At 52.4% G+C, this 18,347-nt stretch overlaps 1 protein-coding gene across 1 annotated transcript in view; it reads left to right on the top strand.

Moving 5' to 3' along the window:
• Positions 1–18,347, top strand: part of RNF43 (ring finger protein 43) — a gene marked incomplete at both ends in the record, with an annotated part of 49,713 nt that overhangs the window by 24,804 nt on the left and 6,562 nt on the right. The window contains 7 exons of the mRNA XM_079544982.1: positions 10,565–10,687; positions 13,305–13,379; positions 14,029–14,160; positions 14,675–14,776; positions 15,218–15,373; positions 15,922–16,024; positions 16,444–17,961. Coding sequence (XP_079401108.1) covers positions 10,565–10,687; positions 13,305–13,379; positions 14,029–14,160; positions 14,675–14,776; positions 15,218–15,373; positions 15,922–16,024; positions 16,444–17,961 — 2,209 coding nt within the window. The remainder of the gene's footprint in view (positions 1–10,564; positions 10,688–13,304; positions 13,380–14,028; positions 14,161–14,674; positions 14,777–15,217; positions 15,374–15,921; positions 16,025–16,443; positions 17,962–18,347) is intronic.

Here is an 18,347-nt window from a genome sequence, read left to right as displayed (position 1 = left end):
CAGTCAAAAATAGCTATTGACGGAGCTGAAATCCATCATGGAGTTCGTTTGCAGAGGATATTGTGGAAGAAAATATAAATGGGCAAAAGGGGAAGGAAACACTTCTGTGAAATCATCAAGCTGTTCATCACTGTGCTCTACATACATCCTCCAGAGCAGTAGCTCCCCAAGCTCCCAACCACTGGATGCTGGGAAGACATGAGGTGGAAGCTCACTTTCTGATTGATATCCATTAGTTGGTGAGAAATAGGTTTTGAGTTACATCCATTTGGGGTTTGACCCTGTGTGCATGTGCTGACATTTTTATTCCCACTCAGCATCTGAAGTGGAATCAATTTTGAAGCCTCTCAAACTTCTCTGTTTAAACTGGTGCAGACGTGTTGTGTGGCCTTAAAAAGAGCACATGCATGGATGTTGGAAGTGAAAGTCTGCAGCTGTGCCAGGGCTGGGACACAAACACCCCATCTTTCTCACCTCCTGTAGCAGCAGATGAGCTCAGCATCCCCAAGAGCCCAAAGCTGCATTCTCTGCATTCCTGTAGCTCCTTATATGTCAGTGATGTCATTGATAGCAGCCAGGGAAATGTGGATCCCAGAGGGCCCAAACTCATGTCTTAGCAAGTAAGCGTAGGAGGAACCAATTTTTGCAGCGTACTGTACTGTACTAGCAAGTCTTATTGAATCAAAGCACTGCAAATGTGTTTGCATCTGTTTTGTCTCTTGGCAATACTACAGCATCCAGGAGGAGTTGCACTTCTGTCCATCACTGGCTATTCTTTCACTCCAATGAAAACAACTGCATCTGAGCAACAAGACAATGGGAAGTCAAGTTTGACGTATGATCAAAAAGCAGGGCATGTATTCCTTTAGCTGTTCTGCATTCTTCACCATTATGCCTAGAACTTGCTGACACACACCGTATGTGTGCAGGAGGTTGCTGCCACTTGAAGGCATCCCTTCTAAACTCCAGCCTTCGTGTCATGGACAAAACTTTGCCAGCCTGCAGAGGAAACCCATTTGCAATTTTTTGGGGCAGGACAAAAGTGCCTTGTTTTGGGAACACAGTAGCAAAATTTTAATGCAAATTTTCATCCTTCTTTTTTACTTTTTCCTTTTATTTAGATGATGGCATCCTAGCACTGCTGCAGCCTTCTGGCAGGCATGCCATCCATGGATTGATGCTGCTGCTGTGGCTTGCCAGATTTGAACCCCAGGCTGCACTGAAGCAGAAGCTTTTAAACAATGCTCTGTGCACCACAGATACCTTGAAGCCGTGGTAGCTCAGTCTGCAGGCGGCCTCCTGAACATTAAATAACATTTTCCAGCTTAAACTTTGCTGACTGGGGGAACCGGACTGGTGGTCCAGAAGGGTGTTTTTTATCTCACGTCAAATTTTTTTTTTTTCCTGGTTGTTTTAGGAAGTTGTCTTTGACAGGAGCTTCCGGGAGCCATGCATGACCCAGATTAGCTTTCTGCCCCCACCGGAGGCAGCGCCAAACCTCCTCTGGGTTTGGAGGTTTAGGACTGGCAGTGGGACGGAGCGGTCATTGGAGCTGTGGTATTTCCTGCCTCGGAAGCAGTTCGCTGTGTAGCCTCAGTGTTACTTGAATGTGGCTCTGTGTTACTCGTCTGTAATTAGAGCAGCTTGCCAGCTCTTGATTTCATCCCTTCATTTCTACAGTGTTTCCAGACCTTGTGCAGTTTGCCCCAGAGAGCTGGGGCTTGTTTTCTAAACCAAATTTAGCCAGGCCTTATACCTACACCTGCATATTTCCAACTACAAATAACAATGGAAGCGATTTTATCTAATCTCCCACCACCTGGTTTGTTCTTGTCCACACTCTTAGGCATGAGGGTGTTGAAAACACTTTTGGCAGCAGTAGCTTTAAGCTGTGTAACCACCAGCGTCAGCACAACCACCCAGGCTACGCAGACGGCGTGTGGGGAGGAAGGTCCGGGCAGCAGCAGCAGCATGCAGGCAGGGCAAAAGGGAAAGCAGCCCTGCCTGTGTGGAGGCTGAAGGAAGGAGAGCAAAGCAGTGGAGGCGCAGCCCTCAGCGATGTCCTGCAGGGAAGAGCCGGCCCAAACAAACAGTGCCCAGGGGCTGTTAGGTGCTTCTGTGTCTCCGCATGACTTGGTGGCCGGTCCCCAGGACACCTTGCAGAGCAGAGCCGTGACTTTCTAGCTTGAGGAGCGAGTGCTGAAGGCCCCTCCTCTACGCCGGCATTTCAGCGTTCAGCTTTGGAAGGACTCCAGGCAAGCAGTGAAGGGCTCTTTGATAATATCTGACGGGCGGGTAAGAATTTTGGGCAGCGGCCAAGATACACATTGCCTGTAATCGTTAACTCAGTCTGTAAACAGTTCAAACGGCACTGAAGAGGCCGTCAGTTATTACATTAGAAGCAGCCTTTCATCTCCCCGCTCAGAAGCCAGCCGTACAGCGCTGGCCCCTGCTGCGCTGACTGTAGCGGCAGGTCTGTAGGCAGGGCAGGCAGTGCTTGGTCATACAATGCGCGCCGCTCTGAATGGCTGACCTTCAAACCTTCAGTGCTGCAGCAATAACTAAATCATTAGTTTCCTTTTGTTCTGCACCTGGCTGAGGCCAGGGATATTCAGGGGGGAGGGGATGGGATTCGGGAGTTGGACGACGTTCCCGCTCTGGTGCACACAGCACAGGAACCCAGCAGAGCTGCCTCCTGACCCCGTGCCCACCGCATGCCTGCGGCTCTTCCCCGGTGAGCACAGACCTGGCATATAGCAGCCAGGTAAGGCTGCCCCACTGCTGGCTTCTCCAGAAGGAGCCCCACCGATGGTTCTGGCCTTCGATGTCCAAGCAGCAGTCAAGGCAGCAATGCTGCTGAGCTTCATCTTCAGAAGAGTGTTGGAGGATTCCCCAGCCCATGTCAACCTGGGGAGAGCCCCAGGGCTCTTTCCAAGAGCTGCTCAGCCCTCCTGGAGATGCGTGATGCTTCAGTAGAAGTAATGGCATCATCTGCCCCAGGGAGAGTTTCCTTATCCGTCTTTGCTCTTCTCGATCTATTATCTCCTATCTATAAGAGCAAGAATGCTTTCTGGCATTCACTTTCAAGGCTTTAACTTTGAAATCCACTTTAGGAACTTGCTAGTTGAGGAAGCAATATTCTTGTCTGTGTGGTAGAGTGGCCTGGGTTTGGGTGAGTGTTTGCATCTGGCCCATCACTGCAGAGTTGCCTCTGGCATCAGAGCTTTCTCCTTGATCTATCCAGGCTCAATGTATCTGCACCATCCCTAAGCTGACTCTAAGTGACCAGACAGCTTTGTGTGGTAATGGCACAGATCTGTGCTTTGTGTGGCAGGAATGATGTCTGTACAATCCATACTGCTTGGGTTTTGCCTCTTGTTGAGGGGCAAGATGTCTGGCTCAGGGGCAACACTTGAGTGAGTTTTTGTGGAACAGTTTTAAGCTGCGGGCTGTAAGAGGGGTCAGCGTGGCGCAAGAGGCTGTTGTGTAAGAGAGCATCGGAGAACTGGGATTGGTGGTGGCATTTTCCCCTCTAGGGTATATGGAACAGGCTGTAAACACGGGTTGGATGCACTTCACTTGGCCTTGACTCTCAGACTGCCTGTGCGTGCTCGGAGGCAGCAGGAGCATGAGCTGTTCTCCCATGACTTGGGCCAGCTTGCCTTTACTTTCATTTAGCAGTGTGAGTCAGGGCTGACCAGAGAACCTCCCTTTGCCTTTGATATTCCAAAAGGGGTATGTGGACCAGAGAGAGAGTCAACCAGACATCATGATGAAATGTTTCCCTAGCTTTCCTTGATGACCCGTATCATCACTGCAGAGACCACGCAAGAACAAGTGACACTTGCTTTCTCTGTATCAGACCTCTCTGTCTTCACTTCAGCAGTGCTGCCAAAGGACAGTGAAGTGTGTAGAAAGATTTTTCTCCAACACCATGGCCACGCTTGTGCAATTGGACAGAAAAGATCCAGACTTAATGACTCACCTACAACATCTAACTCTGCAAATGGGGTAATCAAATAAACATCCCTGTTGGGGTTCAGCACTTCTCTTTGTTGCTCACCGACTTTGCAGTGAAAACAGGAAGGAGATGCAGTTGTTGATTAGGGACTGATTTATTGTATCAAACTCTCAGACATTGCTTTAGACAGTCTTTAGACATGCCAAAGCTCACGAGCACTGGTAAGGGAGCAGGCGTGTGAGTATGGCAGTGGCAGCACGTAGTCCTTTGTCTCCTCTCCCACCTCCCACTTCTGTAGGGGACGAGGATGCTTGGCTGAGCTACTCACTTGCAGAGGTAGGACCCGAGTCTCTCTAAGAATAATGTGTTTGTTATCAGTGTACGTGTTTGTCTGTGACTCATATGTGGGTAAGGTGTGTTTGCTTTTATAACAGATCTTGAAACTTTATGCAGGGAAATTAAAAAGCCCCATATCCTGATGACTAGGCTTCGTGCCCAGGAGTCATGGAAGCTGCAATTTTTCCTCAGGCCCTTTGAAACACTCTGCCATGCTCTTCCTTTCCAAACCAGCCATTTCCATCTTCTTCAGTTCACTCCATCTCCTAGCCTCACCCTTTCCTGTTCTCCTACATGTTTCTAGCAGCATCCCACAGTGCTTTTCAGCTCCGTCTCATGTACCAGCCTTTCTGTAGCCTTTCCAACGGCTGTGCCTGCGAGTAGAGTGACAGCTACAAGCTGGAGTAATGCTTGTGTAAGTGGGGCTTCTGCTGAGCTGATACAGACAGGGAAGAGCCTCACCCAGGGACAAACACGTTCACACGGTGCGAGCTCTGGAGGAGGTCAGGGAGGAGGATCTGATGGCTGAGGCTGTCCCCAGTTGGCAGCAACATTCCTTGGGCTCGCCCTATGCCAGCGGAGCTCAGCGCTGCCACGCACTGCAGGCTGGGTCTGTGAAGGGCTGTCAGGATTTTAGCAGTGCAGCACAGGACTGAGAAGATTTGGGAAGTGTGCCTGCTCTGTTCCACCCCTGCTGTGCAGAGGTGCAGGAGTTTTCCCTGGTGTCAGCGCTTGCGGCCGTGTTTGTGCACTGACACTTCTTGGAGACGTGCCACACAGTTGCAGCTTTTCAGAGCTGGTAGGTCTCCGTTGCTCCTTCCTGTGGTGATCCTAGTGCAGGTGCCTGGTCTCCATCTCCTGGTAGACTTCAGTGAGGGATCTTGGACAATAATTCCCATCACAAGGTCATTTTTAGCAGCAAAGATAGGGAGGATGCTAGCAGAGTAGTTCCTCTTGCTTTTTTGAAACCTTTGAGGAATCATTTATTTAGCTTGTAACCTCAGTGGCAGACACTCAGCAAGGATGAGGATGAACCAGTATAGACCCCGATATCCACAGACAGGGCAATGTCTGTGTTCTGCCCTCGTGAGCTCAAGCACTGTGACACCCACAGGACTGGGTGAAGCAAGTAGGTCACTGGGGAGCAGGTATCTCTGGACGATAAGCAGTGGCACAGCAAACAGTGCCTGAGATGCTGCGTGCCCTCCAAAGGCTGCTGCTTGCTGTGCCCTTGGCTCCTCGCTTATCTCCTCACCGTTGCCAGGCTGCCTTGTTTTGTTGTGCAGCTCCCTTGCAAGGGAGCTTTTCCAACAGGGGACTTCCATTGGCTGTGCCTTGCTGCACCAGCAGCCCATGCAAAACTCTCCCAGCGTCAGCTGCAGTGATGGAAATGCCAGACTGGAAAAATCAGTGCACGCTTCTCCTGCTTGAGTGTTCCCCAAAGTCATGTGCGGGAGTGAAAGGGATGAGGCTGCTGGCATGGTGCTGGGTCAGAGCCCTGAGTCACAGAGCTGCTTCCCGTGGACAGCAGAGCCTGGAGGGTGGAAGAAGCTCTTGCAGCTCTCTGGCACTGACCACAGACCTCAGCTTCAATACATTATTTCTAGCCCAAATGTCTGTGGCAAAGGTATGTGTGCAGCCTGTGGTACTGCACTGTGCGCCCGGTGCCTGTGGTTGCAGGAGGAACGTGGGCAGCACAGAGGTGGGAGGATGCAGGTGCAAGGGGCTGACATGAGGCAATGGGAAAATGCACAGCCCACCTGTGAAGGGAGGTTGGAGAGTGAAGACTCCACTTACGGACACGTAACACCGGTGGCATGCAATGAGAGGCCTAAAAAGAGAGAACGAGGTGTATAAATGACCCTGCCTGAGAACATGGTGTGCAAATGAGTCCCACTGCAGCTCCAGCATGCCAACCTGCTTCTGACAGCAGCCACTGTCAGATGTGCGGCGCCCAGTGATGCTCACACATCCCCCTGTGCAGCGCTCAGAGCTCAGAGCAGGGCTGGCAGCCTCCTGGTTGTGCAAGGCAGCCTCCATGCTTTCCTGTTTCACTGATTTGTCTAATTGCTTTTTAACCCACACCTTTGGCATTCCCAGCATCCTGTGGGAACGAGCCTTGCCATTCGACCGGACCGCGAGTCGGCTCCACTTCTGTTTGTTTGAAAATTCCTGCTTGATAATTTCACTTGATGGCCCTGGTGCTTTTGTTTGAGAAATAGTAAATAATCGCGCTCCATTTGCTTTCTCCATATTTTTCATGATTTCACATAGCTCTAAAATAACGCATCTCTACAAACCTAAAGAGTTTGTGTTTGTTTAATCTCTTCTTGCAGAGAAACACTTCCTTCTCTTTAATGTGGAGTGAGCATAACTTCTTGTAATATCCAAGGTGTTGACACACTGCAGCTTTATCTGCTAGATTTGCTGGTTCGGTTTTTGTAATTCTTCTACAGCAGTGCCTATCGGTCTGTTTGCCTTCTGACTGCTTTGGGTGATTCAGTAACCACTTCCATAGGACTCCCCACAGCGACAACAAGCTCCTTCTTGAGTGTTAAAAGCTGACCCCGGGCAGATAGTAACCAAATGGCCGCGTGTTCCATGTTTGTTGGTTTGTTTTTAAGCCTTTTCTGTCGTTCTGTCACTTGGTGTCAGGAGATCCCTTTATGGCCAGTGTGATGTTTACCAGCTTGAATATTTATGTGTTATTGAGAAACTCAGCCACTTAATTATTCCTCTCATTTTCCAAATCCTTTGTGAAAATGTTCAGACAATACAGTTTGCTTCTGGGGCTTAACTGGTGAATGTGCTCCATTGTAAAGGCTGACCTGCTTTTTCTGTTCTGAGTTTGGGGCAGGACTGCATAATATTCTGTCATCTTTCATAGCTTCGACTTTGTAGAAGATCAGAAGTGGAGACATAGTGTACACAATTAACCAGACTACTCCTAACTACTACTAACCACTACTACTAACCCCTGTTCTTTCACCAGCTTCACGGACCCCGTAGGTTTGTGGAGCATGACTCCTTTTCCCAAAGCTCTTGGCTCATCCCTTCCCTTCTTCCTGCTGTTTGGTTGGGGAACGTCAGGGTTACCAATCTGCTGTGCCCGGATCGCCTTCAAGTTCTTCACATTCAGTTTTGTGTTTGCTACGTTCCTTTTCCTGGTGCTGGGATCGATTTGTTGGTGAGTGATGCACTGCTGCTAAGAGTTCACCAGGTCAGTCCGTGATGTGCATTAGAGCCCTCTGATGGACGCTATCTTGTCCTGCTCTCTCCTTTCCAAGCCCCTTTTAGGGGGATTTTGTCACGATGTTTCAAATCAAATCAATCCTTTCAACTCATTCCCCATGAAGAAACTGTGAGCACTCTGAATTCTGAGAATACAGAGAAAACCAAGGCGAGGCACGCACTTAGCTTTGGTGCTAGAGACCTTGCTTCACCAGCCTTGTCCCTGAAGAACAGATGTCTTTGAGTGGTTCTCAGAAAAAGAAAACAAATGATCTCTTTACTTTGGGCATAGCTGATTCAGTGAGAATGTAATAAGCCTAAACTGCAGCAGGATGGATTCAGATAAGTCATCAAAAACTACTGTGCTGTGCGGGGGAGAGCGCAACCCTGGACTGGATTGCCTGGGGTGGGTGAGGAATCTCCATTTTTGGAGGTCTTGAAAACAGGTTAAGCGAGTGTCTCTGAGGAATGTTTGAGGTCTGGCTGATCCTGCCTTCAGGCAGCAAAGTGGGCTCCGTGACCTCTCAGGGTCATCTTTTCTTCTGCCGTTTTAGAAGCGAAGCCCCCAGATGAAGGCTGGCACTTGCCCTGCGCCCGCCGTTCCCTGGGGCAGCTCCGCGGGCTCCATGCAGGTGGGCTCCTGCTGCTCCGGGCGCAGCGTGGGGCAGGTCGGTGCGCGGGCGGCAGGGCTGCTGGGAAAGGCTGCGAGAAGTTAGCAAGACGAGTTTGGTATTTTTGGAGGGATGGTGTGGGTGGAAATGATAGAGAAGGAGCTGCCACGGGGTAAGGAAACGAGGGAAAAAAGGGGCAGCAAGCACGTAGGGATGTGGGGGAAGCTCTGCATCCTGCTGAGCAGGTGGCAGGGAGAAATGGAGTGACAAAACCAGGGGGTTCGCAAGCCTGACTGACCTTTCTCTGCTAGATTTGAGAGGCTTCCCAGGAGAAGAAATGACTTCTTGGTTTGGCAGTGGGTGCTGCAGACGTCCCCAGCCTGGAGAAGCGCTTCAGTCCTGCAGGCAGTGAGCTGGTCTGTGGCCACATATGGTCTGGTTTTGGGGGCAGTGAGGGATGCTGATGCAGCAGCTGGAGCACAAGCCCTGTCTTCACTGAGGAATCTCATAATATTTGTTTTTCCACATGATCCTTGGCTTACTTTTTGTGTCTGCTCTTGTCTTGCGAGCACAATGTGCAGCTGTGATTGCTCACTCACTCAAAATGCAGCAATTGATGTGGTGGAAGTGCCAAAAAATGCAGTTGTAGGATGTGAAAAGTAAGGGCCAGGTCCTGTTGCTTTGCTGCTGCTTCACAGGTTGCCTCTTTGTCATCAAACAGAAGGAGAAGAGGTAGGAAGAGAGAGTGGAAGCAGTCAGGAGTTCTCATGGCTGCCTCCTGCTCATCTTCTATGGAGTGCTGAGGAAGGCACCAGCAGTCTCAGCTCTAAGAGGTGATTTGTGCCCAATGAGGGACTCATTGCAGAATAAAGGGATCCACCAGTGAGCCCCAGCCCTGTGGGCTGCAGCCTGCAGGATGCTGCATGCCTGGGGCTCTGCTGGCTGTGGGTTCCCTGCTGCTGGCCATGCCTTCTGTGAGTGTAGCTGTGCCCCGGGCAGGAAAGCACAAGACAAAGGACTTTTGCTTGGCCAGGGAGATCAGGTGTCCTAGAGTGCAAAAGCAAAAAATCACAGTGGCCAGTCTTAATAGGAGATCACAGAGAAAGTTTCGGTGCATTCATCAGCATTAGCAGGTCTTTCCCCCGTGGTTTCCCTCCCAGGTTCCCCTCCAAGAGTTCGTCTATGCTGCTCAATGTTATTTGGAGATGCAGAATCATTAAGGTTGGAAAAAACCTCTAAGATCATCTAGTCCAGCCATCCACCTACCACCAATATTGTCCACGGGCTGTGTCCCTCAGTCCTGCATCTTTCCTTAAACACCTCCAGGAACACTGACTTCACGACCTCCCTGGGCAGCCTGTGTCAGTGCCTGACCCACTTCTTCCCAAACCAGCTGCAGGCAGAGATGTCCCCTGCCCCCGTCTGCCCCACACATCTCAGCAGCATCGCATCCTACTGCTTGGCTTGCACTAACGAGACCCTCTGAATCCCCATGCTGCTGCATGGTGCACTGGGGGTCTGGGCTCCTTTGATAGCCTCCCCATTCTGAATCTGACGAGTCAACTCCCTTCTGCACAGCTCTGGGACGGTGCTGCAGCTACCTGCAGAGCAGGGCGTGCTGCTGGGTGGACAGAGGCACAAAGCCTTTCCTGTCAAGGAAAAAAGCTGGGAATGTTCATGCAAGATGACAGGACTCCCCAGAGGGAGCCAAGAATTGCAGCTTCCTTTGGCCACCCATCTTTCAGCCTTCCCCTCACCACCAGGCTGCAAGCCCAGAGGCAGTTGCACAGTGTGGAGGCAGGGATGTGATGGGGCTCAGCCCCTGTGCCAGCAGCTTGGCTTGAAGGGGTGAACATCTTTCCAGGGAATGTGGTCTCTGGGATCTTTCCTTCTCCCATCTCATTCCTGGTGTTTCCTGCAAAGTGCTTTCAATTTTGCCATCCTTCCTTGGGCTTCTTTGGCTTCTCCTCTACAAATTCACCATAGCATTTGATGAGCTTGGTGGCAGAAGTGCTTTGTTGTAATGGGAAGCTGTAGGCTGCAGGTCCTGCACCACAGGGCCCAGCAGCAGTGCTGGCCCACCAGGCCAGTGCTGTTGGGATGCTGCATCCCAGAAGTCAAGGGCTGTGGTCTGATCTGGCTTTGAATATCCATGACTGGGACAAACCCAGACCTCTGTGACGGTGATAGCAGGCACTCCACCTTTCCCTGGGATATCTTCCTGGTGAATCAAAGCTTTGATTTGTTCCTTGTGGCATTTAAAGCCTCGCTGACACTCAGACATTGCCATGGGATGGAGAGATGCCCACTGGGTGTCCTGCACCCTCCGTGCAGGTCCTTGAGGCATGGAGTTTGCAGTGGGCTTCAGGCACCCATCGCAGTGCAGAGCCTCAAGATCTGAGCTTCCTTTGCTTCTGTCCCACAGTCCCACCCGCTGTCCCTGTGCAACACCAGTGAGGATGAACACACAGAGTCAGGATTCATCACCATCGTCAAGCTCGAGCAGCCGGATCGGGATCCCAACCCGTGCCTGTCCCTGGCTAACAAGGTATGTGCAAAAATGCTCCACAATGGCACCAGTGCAGGAACTGATGTGATGCAGGAAAGAGCAAAATTGTAATAATTCACCGGGTGAGGCACAGGAAGGATCAGCACTGAGCAGCTCAGACAAAAGCAAACTAGACAGACTAGAAATGGGACGTGACTGCTGAGGGCCACCATCCATCCCCTTCTGAAGGAATGGGAGACCTCAGAGGTCTTCAGGTCGGGTCTCTGTGAGTGAATGGCAGTTTCTGTGTCAGAAGTTGAGGTCACTGGTACAATTCTGTGGTGATAAGGAAGTCAGGTGAGAATGAGGGTCATTTTAAGCCTTAAAATCTTTGCGTCTCTGATAAAGTTGAGTGGATGGAGGCTAACATTAGCTTTCTCTTCAGAGGCTGAGTCTGTGTCCTTTCATTGTCTCTGTATAAAGCGTTGTGTTATTTTCCATAAGTTCTGCACAAACACGAAGAGCCTTGTTTAGTCTGGGTTGGATTTGGTGGTGCAGCCTCAGTGACAAAAGCAAGGAAAGGGGAGCAATGCTGAGATGACCCCTGTGATGGATTTTACAGCTCGAGGCTGCTTTCCCACAGCCTTACAGGCAACCAGGTGGCAATGCCTGTCCCTTTCTGCACCGGTGGTGCTGGCTTCCAGCCTGCCTGCAGGCACTCCTGCTGCAGTTCCTCTCCTGGGGATGCTCACAGCTCTCTCCCTCATGCAGTACCACAAAATACAGGCAGATGTTCTTCAGCTGGCTGTGTTCCTGGGCCCTCCTTTGGACTTGTGCCCTGACTCCTTCACCCTTGCAACTGCCGTCCTTCTGCACTGGGGTTTGTCTACTTTTCCATCCTCCTGAATCCTCTGCCCAGCTCCTTCCCTCCAGCAGTACACAGATGGATCCCCAAAGCTTTGGCTGGCATTTTGCTTTGAGAGCACAAGGGCAGCTGCGGGCTGTGGCTGGTGCTGGGGCAGGAGCCTTGTTCCCTTGGCGTGCGTTGCCTGCGGCAGAGCTGTGCATGTTGAATTGCAGTGCTATATCAACGCTGATAAAAATAACCATGTGCAAAGTGTTATCATAACCTCTCCTGCAGCTGTCACCCAGCCAAGCAGTGCACACAGACAGCACTTTCAAGCCCAGCATGAGAATGACTCCGTCAGTCACCTGATGCACTTTCTGCTTCTGTTCTCTTAGATGCTAGCCCTGCTTCGACATCAGAGCTGACTTTGGTAGGAAGGTGTCTGATCTGCCTGGGGAGAAACAGCCATGGAGGACACATGGAGTCAATTCAGATTGATTTATTTCTATTTCTGCTGCATCGTTTGCAATTCTGTACCACAGAAGTAGTTTTTCCCCATGTGAAACACTGATTCCAAGTCTGGTTGTCAGACTGCTGAAATCTCCTAAACCAACCTGTGAATACTTCCAGTGTTCAAAGAGTGAGATGAGCTGAAGAGAGCTGACACAAAGACAGCAAGCACTCAGCACGCAGGCTGTGGATAGCCTGGACACAAGTAGCTTCTCTGCAACAGGAGTCTGAAATATGGTGTGAAAGATCACTTGCCCAGTCTTAGTTGTTTGTTTCCCCATCACTGGTGTATTTAGCAGGATAAAATCTTTGTAGAGCTCTTCAGTGTTCATCAAAGCTTGACTGGCTCCCATGAGTGGAAGTCGCTACTTGAAAGTCCTGTTTGCTCCTTGTTGCTGGCAAATGCCACGGCTCCTCTGATCCCAGGCAGGACCCCAGGCTCTGATCCCTGCCCAGAGCCCCTAATGCCCCTTTTCCAACTTCCCCATTTGTTCTATCAAATCCGAGAGTGCACAGTCCTATCAGCGACTCTGAGTCCAACCTCCTGGAGCTCCGTGGTCTTCCCCACATTCTCCATTTCCATGCTACTCCCAAAGCCCACAGCCAGCCCTGGCCCCCAGCTCCTCCCCACCGACCAGATGAGCTCGGAGGCCGCTTCCCCAGCGCTGCGTTTGATATTGCAGCTGGGAAGCTGCAGCACTGACCTCTGGCCCCTGAGCTGGAGTTTGGCAATGCAGCGGGTAAACTGCTGCAGCAGCTCCGGCAGATCCCTGTTTGCACAGGCGCTCGGGACGCCCAGATCAAAGCACTCCGCATGAGTAACAGCGGCCCAGCCCTGCACTTTGTTCACGTTCCCGGCTCCCTTTCACAAGAGCTGCCTCTGCCTGCCTCGAGGGCTCGGTGGGAGAACGTGGGTGAGAACGTGGGTGACCCCGTGAGGTCCTTCAGTGTGCTTTGAGCTCACCGGCACGGGGTGCACACTCACTTGTGTGGTCCCAAAGCTGTCCTCATCAGACTGCAGCAAGTGCTGGGCAGCGAGGAGCGTGGCGTGGCTGATCCCTCAGCTCCTCATCCTGGGCCTGCAGCCCAGGGATCACCTGAGCCTCTCCCTGATGAGCGCAGAGGACAGGGAGCAGAGAAAGCAAGAGCAGGCACTGGTATCACTGCATCACCGTGCAAGCACAGAAATCGGGATGTAATCCTCAATCTGAACAGAGGATATTGCTCCTGTGAAGAGAGGAAAATGTTTACCCAGATGGTAGATACTAATGCAGATGTACAATATAAAATGTTTACTGAAGCTTTTGTTCTTTTGGACAGGCAAAGCTGGCAGGGGAGCGTGGAGCTCGTGCAATCCTTTTTGACATTACCGATGATGAAAGTGCTGCCGATCAGGTACAGACCCCACAGATGTTACCAACTGAATCTCAGTGCCCCCACCCCATCCCTAAATGTGCATAGGTCAGGACCCCCCACCACCAACACAGAGTGGGAGGTCCCAGGAAGACGTGAAGCCTGGCTTGGAGGGTTAGCGCTTACCCAGCTCACCTGTGCACACAGCACTTGTCACTTCTGCACATCCAGATCTGCAGGCAGCACAAGCAGCTTGTAAACAACACCATGCTGCTCTTGAAGGATATTTCCTTGTCAATTAAAGGTGCTTTCCAGAAGGTGATTGCTTCCTTGTGGGAAATGGTAGATTACCAGAGCCCATCCATCAGGGCTGGTGTAACTCAGAGGAAAGGTGATTTCTCAAGTTTTCAAGCAGAAGTCGTGGCCACTCTGGTATGCTCTTGGTGATGCTCTGGCTACAAGTTAAACATCAATGCTTCCACCAGCACTGCTCATCTCTGCAGTGGAATAGATTCCTCGCTGAAATAATCAAAGGATAATGAAAAGCATACAGCACTAGATAAGAGCACAGATAGGGAAGCTGTGCCTAAGATTAGCAAAATCTGGAGGAGAGATCAGACCTGGCAGGGGTACTGGAACGTCTCTTTCAGGCTGTTCTGGAATGTCTTTCACCACATTTGTTTCATTACAGCTGAGAAAGCCCAGAGGTCTGAGTCAACCCGTGGTGCTGATCAGGGGCCATGACGCTGAGCTGCTCATGGGCGTCGTGAACAAGAACAGAGAGGCCCATGTGAAGATAGAGGTCAAGGAGCCACCAGCTTGGGTGAGACACACTGTTCCCACTGTTCCTGTATCCTTTCTCCCCTGGACTTTCCCAAAGCTGCTGATCTTCCTTCCCCTGCGTTGCAGATGGTATTCCTTTGCAGGAGCTCTGCAGAGCCATTCTCCCTGTCCGCATTGTTCAGATGATGTGCTGCAAAGAAACACTCAAAAGCTCTTTGAGCTTATTCACAGCTTCTTTTGCTTAAACTTCATGAGTGAACTGAGGATATTTCTCTTCGTATGACATCAAGCCTTGATTTTCTTATCTTGTGCTACCTTAGGTCGTGGCTTATAGTGCGTTGAGGTGCTGCAAAATCAAACATCCATTTCTGATGAAATGTGCGGAAAAACAAAACTGAGCCCTTTTTCTTTTCTTCCATCTGCAAAAACCATGGAAGCAGAATTTGGCCAAAGATGATGTATCCAAAGTGATGGTCAGGAAGAGATCGGAATTCCCCTGCTTAGCCTCTAAGTCTCATTCACAAGGGTAATTTCTTTCCTGTTTTATTCAACAGCCTGACTACGACGTGTGGATCCTTCTCACTGTGGTCAGCACTGTTGTCGTCATCATTTTGATTTTTGTCGTCCGCACAAAGTGCCAGCTGAACAGGACACAGGTAAGAATCTCACAGAGCAGACGTGTCTGAGCAAACAGGAATGCAATGAGAGCAGCCCTGGAATCAGTTTGGGGGAGGAAATGTGTGCCCTGGAGATGAGGCAGGTGTGTGCCTGGTGTGTGTGGAATGGTCCTGAGGTGGGCTTGCTCTCCTCCTGCCACACCACCCAGTCAGATGTGTCTCCAGATTTGAAAATATCCTACACTTCCAATAGAAGGATGAGCCTCTGGGGATCAGAAATTCAGCACCACTGAGCGGTTTTGAACGTCCATTATCAGTTATCTCCTGCTGGTAACGAAGTCCCCTCTGGATAGGCAAACAATCACCCGTGGAAATTGCCCCCAAATCTGCAATAATCACATTTTCAAAAGTGGAAGAACCTCAAGGAACACGACAGTGCATGGCTGAGCATCTCCTGAAAGCCTCTTTTCCTCCTGGCAGGACTCGGTACAGCAGCAGACCATGCAGGCCATCAGGCAGCTGGCCACGCGCAGGTACCAGGCCAGGTGCCGGCAGGCCTCGCGGTGGGACTCGGCCAGCAGCTGCAGCTCGGCCCCGGTCTGTGCTATTTGCTTGGAGGAGTTCACTGAGGGCCAGGTAGGCTGCAGGCATGGCTGTGAGCGAGCCTCAGCTCTGAGCTGCGGTTGGGCGGGAGCTTGGCAAGGCTGGGAGGCCCTGGGGAGGCTTCCTTCAGCAGCTCCTGGAGGCTGGGTGAGGTTCAGCAGTGATGGAAGACTGACTGCCCTTGACCCGAAGGCACTGGACCTGCCTGCAGATTGCAGTTCCCTAAAGATGAGTCTCCTATTGTTACTGAAGGGTATAATGACCATCATGTGTTCGTGTTGAAAGAGTGAGGCAAAAGTGGGGTTTGCTTCTCCTAACCAGTCATCCCATAGTCTCCCTGTTCCCAAGGGCTAGCAGCTCTCTGGACATCACTTCCTAGGGCTACATGCAGCGAGCAGAACCAAAAATGCCAGACAGCTGCACAGCCTTCTCCATACAAAGCTGGGCTGCAATGGCTTGCTGCATGTCTCAGTCTTTCAAATGTTGCCTCCTGGTACATCACAAGCCCCCCCTCTGTACCCAGTTCTTGAGACAAGGTTCTCCTCGCTCACCCTCCTCATCCTCTCCCTGCTTCTTTCTAGGAACTGCGGATCATCTCATGCTCCCACGAGTTTCACCGGGAGTGTGTTGACCCCTGGCTGCAGCAACACCACACGTGTCCACTTTGCATGTTCAATATTCTTGGTAGGCATTTCCCAGCCAGGGATAGGGGTGGGTGCAGGGATTGTGCCCAGGAGGAACACGTACCTTTGGGCAATGCATGCAGTCAGTGCAGCACAGGAATACGTCTGTGTGTGGGGGGGGGTACCAGGTAGTGTGTGGATGGAGGGGGGATGTCTCTGTGTGTGCACAGTGAGGTTCTGGGCTGGGTCAGGATCTGTGCCATTCCCAGGGCATGTGGGAGTCGGAGTCGGGGTCTGGGGCCAGGGCCCCAGAAAGGATGCAGGGTGTGCAAACCATCAAGAGGGTCTGGTGGCAGCTGTGAGCTGACACAGGGCACAGGTGGGATGTGGGTATGAGTGTGTGGTAGAGGCTCGATGATGCTGAGGCCACCACAGCCAGGCCATAGGGTGTTCACTTGATGCTGCCGTCTCTCTTCGCAGCCCGAGACTCAGTGGACCAGGCCACGGTGGCAGGCTCCAGGCTGGCTCCTCGGGACATGGAGCCCGGACGGCGGCTGCACCTTTTCCGCCAGCACCCAGGACATTCCCTTTACCACCTTCCACATCCCTACCCTCAGAGGAATCTCAGGAGCTTCCCTTCAGAGCCAGCCCACAGCAACCCCTTCTTCCACTCTCCAGAGCTCTCCCAGCTGGATTTTGGCACAATCCACTACATGCCATACAGGCCAACCAGCTCCCTGCCCACCTGCGGACACGCGTCCCCCCTGGCCTCCGGTTTGCGGGGCCAGCAGCACCCCAGCCCTCCGGCGTGTGGGCAGCCCCCCCACAGGACGTGTTCCCTGCAGCCCACACCGCCCTGCCTGGGGCTGACAGCAGCCCTGGCACAGCGGCAGCACCGGGCGCCCATCCCTCGCCGGGGGGTCAGCCACGGGCACCAGCACAACAGCAGTGGCTCCGGGGAGAGCTATCTCACGGAGCACAGCGGGTACCTGGCAGACGGTCCAGGCAGCGACTCCAGCTCGGGGCCCTGCCACGGTTCTTCCAGCGACTCCATGTTGAACTGCACAGACATCAGCCTGCAGGGCATCCATGGCAGCTGCTCCACTTTCCGCAGCTCCCTCAGCAGCGACTACGACCCCTTTGTGTACTGCAGCTCAGATGGGCCCACCATGGACAACGGGCCGGAGCGGCAACGGGCGCTGAGGGAGACGCGACCCAGGTCCTTGGACCTGATGGTGCCCGGCGGTGCCGCTCCAGCCAAGGCCCAGGTGCTCAACCACATCCACTACCACCACCACCAGCACCACCATTACAGAAGGGAGGTGGAATGCACACCTGGCCGGGCTGGCTCGGGCCCTGGGCAGCGCAAGTCCCGATACTCTGGGGCTAAGGTTGGCTTTCACAGTGCTCGAACGCAAAAGAGGGCTGAGAAGAGCCATCACTGTCAGCAGCCACTGGAAAGCAGGACAGAGTTGCAGGAGGCTCCTCCAGTGGGACAGCCAGCCTGTGCCCAGCAAGGTCGGGAGCCCCCGCATGCCTCCTCCGCTTCTCCCAACAGGTTGGACTTCGGTGTAGATGCCAACAGACAGTTGGGAGCAGCAGGCACGTCCCCTGTGCTGCTGCCCCAGAGACACAGCTTACAGAGCCGACATCACCAAAGGAAAAGAAAGTGTCCCCTGGAGCTCGATCCCACTCTCCTGCCCGAGGATTCGGCCTTGCCCAAAGCCTCTGATGCTCACATTCCTCACGGCCACCCTGCTGGCCACCGCTGCTCGCCCGAGGTCCAACCCCTGATCCCAAGCTCTCCCATGCCCTGCAGCACGGGCTCCCGGCCGCTGTGGAAGTGTTTGGTGCCACAATCCAGCTCAGAGCTGAAAAAGCAGGAGGAGGGGATGTCAGGACGGGAGGGAAACCGCGCGGTTCCTGCTGGTTTCTCAGGAACAGGCACCCCAAGGCACAGTCTCCACCTGCACTGCCCAGCTCAGCAGTGTGGGCAGGGTGAGTCTAGTCTGGGTTTTCTCTTTCGGCAAGCAGATGATGAGGGTGGGTTGCTGCAGGTGAGGTGGGAGCGTGCTCCAGGTGCCCGTAGGCTTTCCTGTAGCACCACTGGTGACAGAGGTGTGCTGGATCTCGCCCATCCTCAGGTGATGGCCGGAACGATTGTCATCTGTTTATGGATCGGCTGAGTGCATCAAACCCCACAGTCTCACCCTAAAATAATTCCAGTGGGAAATAAGGCGGCTCTGTAGGAGTGTCTAGCAGACAGAGTTTCTCCCAGCGGAAGAGGTGGAACCGCATTTCTGGGTATCCTTCCCTCGGTCTGGATGTTCTGATGGCAGAGCCCATTAAGGCTCACTGGGCTTTGCTGTTTGCCCCAGCTTGCC

The sequence above is a fragment of the Tetrao urogallus genome, assembly GCF_951394365.1.
Source record: "Tetrao urogallus genome assembly, chromosome: 20".
Classification (NCBI taxonomy): domain Eukaryota; kingdom Metazoa; phylum Chordata; class Aves; order Galliformes; family Phasianidae; genus Tetrao; species Tetrao urogallus.
The sequence above is the reverse complement of the archived record's forward strand: the minus strand, read 5'-3'. Positions and strand labels throughout refer to the sequence as shown.